The sequence below is a fragment of the Protopterus annectens genome, chromosome 16.part0 (assembly GCF_019279795.1).
Source record: "Protopterus annectens isolate FY-2018-M chromosome 16.part0, PAN1.0, whole genome shotgun sequence".
Lineage (NCBI taxonomy): Eukaryota > Metazoa > Chordata > Ceratodontiformes > Protopteridae > Protopterus > Protopterus annectens.
Genome location: NC_056750.1, coordinates 105,213,595 through 105,219,594, shown reverse-complemented (window position 1 = coordinate 105,219,594; position 6,000 = coordinate 105,213,595). Strand labels below are relative to the sequence as shown.

General features: G+C 37.6%; 1 protein-coding gene across 1 annotated transcript in view; it reads left to right on the top strand.

The window, feature by feature from the left end:
• Nucleotides 1–618: 618 nt before the first annotated feature.
• The window catches only part of LOC122790952 (surfeit locus protein 1), a 579,878-nt gene continuing 574,496 nt past the window's right edge, over nt 619–6,000 (top strand). The window contains exon 1 of the mRNA XM_044058656.1: nt 619–719. Coding sequence (XP_043914591.1) covers nt 672–719 — 48 coding nt within the window. The 5' untranslated portion in view covers nt 619–671. The remainder of the gene's footprint in view (nt 720–6,000) is intronic.

Sequence of the window (6,000 nt, the reverse complement as noted above, 5' to 3'; positions counted from 1 at the left end):
TCACCTTTTCAACATTTTTCGTAGAAACCTAAAATTTTGCAGGGCAAAACATATACATATCCACACCAGTGCAAAGAACAGAACTTCACTTTGTTTCGCCAAATAAAGGCTTATTCGTATAGTATCCAAGTTGCTTATACATTTAGGTGTTTCAGACGCAAACTAACGGTTTTATACAACTGTTAAAGAAAACTTATGATTTTTTTGTCCTAAAATCTCAGAAGATTTTCCATTGTTTAGTTGTTTTCCCCCGCAGGACACACCTTTCCAAACAGGGACAGGCAGTAACTTTAGATTTCAAGGGTGTCCACAACACATAAAAGCCACATTTTTAGTAGCCAAATGTAAATGTAAAAGTGCATACAATAAAAATTCCACTGAGTCCGCCAAATTATGTAACATAATAAACATAAAAAGTGAAATTAATCTATAATCATCCATGTTACAAAAAAAAATCATTTGCAAAGGGGGTGTTCATTATTTAAAAGAATTAATGCGCCTACAGATTACTTGACTTTGAAAAGCGTCCTATTGTCCAAAACGAGTGTCACGTGCCTATAACCCCTCCGTACAGCAGGTGGCAGCACTAAACATTCGTACAAGTTTTTGTTGCTAGGTAGGATGTTACTCTTAATACTGAAAATCAAGGAAGTTTATGGAGGACTGGTAATATGGCTAGTGTGAAGGTGTTTTTAAGTCCGTTTCTAAGGACTAGACAGGTAGTAAGCTGTTCAAAAATGCTTCTGTATTTTACATACATGCAGGCTTTTCACATTAGATTGCAAATGGATTGTACTTTTTTATTTTTTTTACTTAGGATGTATAATGAATCAAAGTGTTCTGACCCTTCAGAAGTAATCATAAAAAGTGTGCTACTTGACGACAAAAATCTACTAGCACATGAAGCATTTTAATTACTTGTGCTACGGCAAGTTATAAATTTGGCATTAAAAAAATGCATATCAGTTGCATTCATTTTTCTGTATGAGCCTTTCTGTAAAACTTTCCCTTTCGATAAGTTATTGTGCACCTTGCATGCCTTGAAGGATGACATACCTCTCAACTATTCCTGCGTTTGACTCAAGTTTTATCTCTGTCTTACTTAATCACTCCAAACACTGTTGACTTTGAAGAAAAATGGTGAATTGCTCTTAACAAATAATGACAATAATTAAAGGTATAGACTTATTTTATATCAGAAAATGTATATGAATTCACATTCTCTTACTATGTCAGCATTTCGTGTTTATATTACTAAGATTGTAAAAGTGTCTGTGATTATTTATGGATGTGTGTCTTAGTCGTTAAAAGCTATGGGTGGTACTCCTAAATATTGAATTTCGATTAGCAAGCAAAAAAAAGAGTGACTTCAAGATGTATAATTTCAAAAGTGAATGAGATGTGAACATTTAAGAAATGCATGGAGAAATTACTTCTGTAAGAAATATAATTTCAAGTATTGTTAGAATTGCATAACAGAGATGGAAGAGTGGGAAATGAACTGTAGAGACAAATGAGTATGCATCATTTCAGTGCAGGGGACATTGATGAAGAGTCATATGTGGTATGTGGTATCCACAAGAGAAATATGCCATCTGCTTGTGCAGCAAAATAGAACTTTCTTTAAGTTTTTATTGCAGAGTAGTAATAATACAGTAGGTATTTTAAGTGAAGCAGACATTCCAGAACCCATCACTTGATGAGTATTGCACAGCAGGGTTTTCATAGATTGTTAACCAGCTGATCCCTTTCAGAATAAACTGAACTTTGGTCTGGTTTTATGACATAGACTAAAACAGTGTGGTAGTTTATGTTGAGAAAACAAAATTGAAGTATACAATGTTAAGTGTATTAACAGCTTTGAGTCATAACTTTATGTTCTGTCTTATTGGGCATCCATCAGACTGTTCATTTTAGCTGGTCAGTGACTTCCATTGGAATTTGATAAAAATGTAAGATCTACAATGATAGACCAACAGAAAGTTAACTGGTTTTATATTAGGGTGAAGTACTGCTTATTATGGTTCTTAGGAGCAGCAGTTCAGTGAGTTTCAGTGATTTGATGTGACATGAAACATGGAAGCTCCTTTTGTTCCCCCTTACGTGTTTTTACAGAGTGAATGGCATTAGGAGTACATGTGTCATTAAAATCCGTAATCTGTACAGTATAGCATTTATAATGCAGGAATCTAGTACATGTGAAATTATGTCAGTATTGCATGATAAGAGGGGCACGCTTGCTGTTTAAAACAACACAGACATTGGTTAGAGACCAGATAGCAGCTGTTTGACTTTAGCATAATGTTATGTTTGAAATTCTTCAAATGTTCAAGACTTGTAACAACACAGAACGAATAGTATGACATAAGTAGGAGCAAAAATCTGAAGATTCAGGTGATTCTTATGAATTAGAAATGGCTCAGCATAATGTCAGACGTGTGTGAGCTGGGGACAGGAGTGTTCGAGATAGATATTTGGCAGTTGTAAAGTGTACTATCCATATTTCATTGGTATGTTTTATTGTTTCATAACTTGTACACATACACAGCTTTGTAGTCCTCATCATCTTCTTTCGACTGTTCCCGTTAGGGGTCGCCACAGCGGATCATCTGTTTCCATTTCTTCCTGTCCTCTGCATCTTGCTGTGTCGCACCAACCCACCTGCATGTCCTCTCTCACCACATCCATAAACCTTATCTTAGGCCTTCCTCTTTTCCTGTTACCTGGTAGCTTCATCCTTAGCATCTTTTTCCCAATATACTCAGCACATGTCCAAACCAACGTAATCTTGCCTCTCTGGCTTGTCTCCAAACCTTCCAACCTGGGCTGACCCTCTAATATGCTTATTCCTAATCCTGTCCACCCTCATCACACCCAGTGCAAATCTTAACATCTTTAACTTTGCCACATCCAGCTCAAACTCCTGCCTTTTTGTCAATGCCACTGTCTTCAACCCATATAACATAGCTGGTCTCACTATCCTCTTATAGACTTTCCCTTTCACTCTTACTGACACTCTTCACCCACTCCATCCTGCCTGTACTCTCTTCTTCACCTCTCTTCCACACTCACCATTATTCCGAACTATTGATCCCAAGCATTTAAACTCCTCCACCTTTGCCACTTCTACTCCTTGCATCCTCATCATTCCTCTATCCTCCCTCTCATTCACACACATATATTCTGTCTTAGTCCTGCTGACCTTCATTCCTTTTCTCTCTAGAGCATATCTCCATCTCTCCAGGGTCTCCTCCACCTGTTCCCTACTCTCACTACAGATCACAATGTCATCTGCAAACATCATAGTCCACTGGGACTCCTGTCTGATTTCGTCTGTCAACCTGTCCATCACCATTGCAAATAAGAAAGGGCTCAGAGCTGATCCTTGATGTAACCCCACCTCCACCGTAAACGCATCCGTCACTCTCACCGCAGACCTCACCGCTGTCACACTACCCTCGTACATATCCTGTACCACTGTTACATACTTCTCTGACTCTCCCGACTTCCTTATACAGTACCACAACTCCTCTCTAGGCACTCTGTCATATGCTTTCTCTAAGTCTACAAAAACACAATGCAATTCCTTCTGACCTTTTCTGTACTTCTCCATCAACACTCTCATAGCAAACATCGCATCTGTAGTGCTGTTTCCCGGCATGAAACCATACTGCCAATCACTAATCATCACGTCCCTTCTTAACCTAGCTTCCACTACTCACTACATACACAGCTTTGTAGTACTGGTATAATTTCAGTAAAACATATTGGTAATATTGCTTGTAAGAGGCTGTACCCCCCTTTAATTGCCTCAAGTTATGTCTGTGTACCTTAGTGTGTTAACGCAGTGAATAGCAGAATATCCTTCACTTCACCTTACAAAGCAGAAATCAGCATGCTTCTTTTGTTCTACTTTTGTTGTGTACTTGCTTTGATTACTAGTAAAATTTAGTATTCTTATTCAAATAAATAAGAAGTACTAATGGTATTCCTAACCACTTTACTCAGTCCTCGTATTACAAGATCAGTGATACAGCCTGCATACAAATACATTTGTGTAATTATAAGAACTGCTCTACTGTTTCAGCAATAAAAGCAATGCAGTCGAGTATGAAGCATCAAAAGAATATTTTGAGTAGGGTGGTACCATTGGAAGTAAATTCAAGGAAAAATGTGAAAGCATCGAGATAGGTTAGCTAATGCAGAATCTGACAGATATGTAGAAAAGGGTAGCCTCCAAGTGATGGAGACTAGCTGGAGTTCGTGAGAAGTGGAATGAGAGAGTGTTTAGTGCTCACAATGGAAAGAGTAAAGGAAAAAAAATGTTAATGAACGTGGTAAGTACTTGTGCACTTCAAAGCACTTTCAAGGTAAGTTGGGATGTCTTGAATTTTATGAGCTGGGTAAAGAGGTAGACCCATAAATGGATCTTGTTTTAGAGACGGCTAGTAGTAAGTGGCAATGGATTAATATAGGATATGCAAGACCGAGATCATGCTCCGTCTAGTCTTTGTATCACTAATTGCTGTCTGGATGCATTAAGCAACAAGCATATTAGAGTAAATGTTCCAAAATGTGTTTGTTTAGGAGTAGCTGCAGCTGAATTTATGGAGTTGTTACTGTATGAATCATTGCATTTGTTGGTTTCCAGTTTTGGATACCACAGTATCTGTGAAGGCATTAAGAGAGAGAAGGATTGGATCTCTACCAAGTGTTAAACTTTAAAGGCCCAGGCTGAATTCCCATTGTTAACGCATTACATTTACATATGTGTTGTACATTTCTTTGTTTTGTTTACAATGTATTGCCTTTTGCAATGCTTTACACCCGGTTCATGACTGGAAAGCATCAACAAATCAGCTTACTTACCTGCTGCACAAATTGGAAAATAAATTAAATAAAGGATCTTACTAATGGCTGCCCTGGCTGTACCATGTGATCCTTCCTGTATGTAGGCTGCCACCACTCTTGTTCGTTTTGCATCCCCCCCCCTTTTTCCCCAGTTGGTACAAGGGGTCAGGGAGTCGCTTCACAGTTCAGTCATTCATGTTTATATCGTTGTTTAGCTGTAGACTGTAATGAGCGGCATTAATTCCTCAGTGTATTGTGCTTAATGCATTTTTATCTTGTTGAAACCTAGCTTGGCACCATTTTATAATCCCTACCCTTCTAAAGTATTTTGAGAATAAGGTTGTTATGCCACATAAAGTGCTCATGTTTGGGACCCATATCATCCGTCAACAATAGCAGACTATATTTTCCATTAATTCTGTTTATAAGGGGGTGGTGATGGCTCCCTTAACCTTTCTTCTGATTTGAAATTAGCTGGGAGTTTAAGGAGGGTGGCAGCTTCACTTGCATATGGAATTAGCAGAAAATAACATGTCACAGCACCCATAACAGCAAATTGTAACATGAAATGTATTTTTTAAACAGAGGTAGGCATAGTAAAATAAGGCTCTTCATTTCCTTTTAAGATACTAAAGCATCTGTGTGTGTGTGTGTGTGTGTGTGTGTGTGTGTGTGTGTGTGTGTGTGTGTGTGGGTGGGTGGGTGTGTGTGTGTGTGTATGTATGCAAATGTATATATCTATAGCAATATAGGAATAACTTTTATAAATATGTATGTACAGTTGCAATTGTCAATACCATGAGAATTACTGAGAGTGTCAAATAAAACTGTTGTGACTGTGGAGCAGGAAATTTTATTAGAGGCATATATACAGGAGTTTAAGGCAGTTAACATTTCTGCCAAACAGTTAACAGGCAGCAAATTGAACATTTGTGAAAAGCATTTACCATTCTGTTTAGTTCTGTCAAGTCATTCATATTAGTAAATGCTTAAAAAAACTTGTACCCTTATGTTGAGATTTGAAAATGCATATGAAGATGAAATATTAATATTATTATGCAGAATGGTGAATTTATTTCTTACCTCCAAACTTTGTACTTTGATTGTTATACTTGTACAATTTTGTTTTGTAGATTTTTTTCTCCCCAG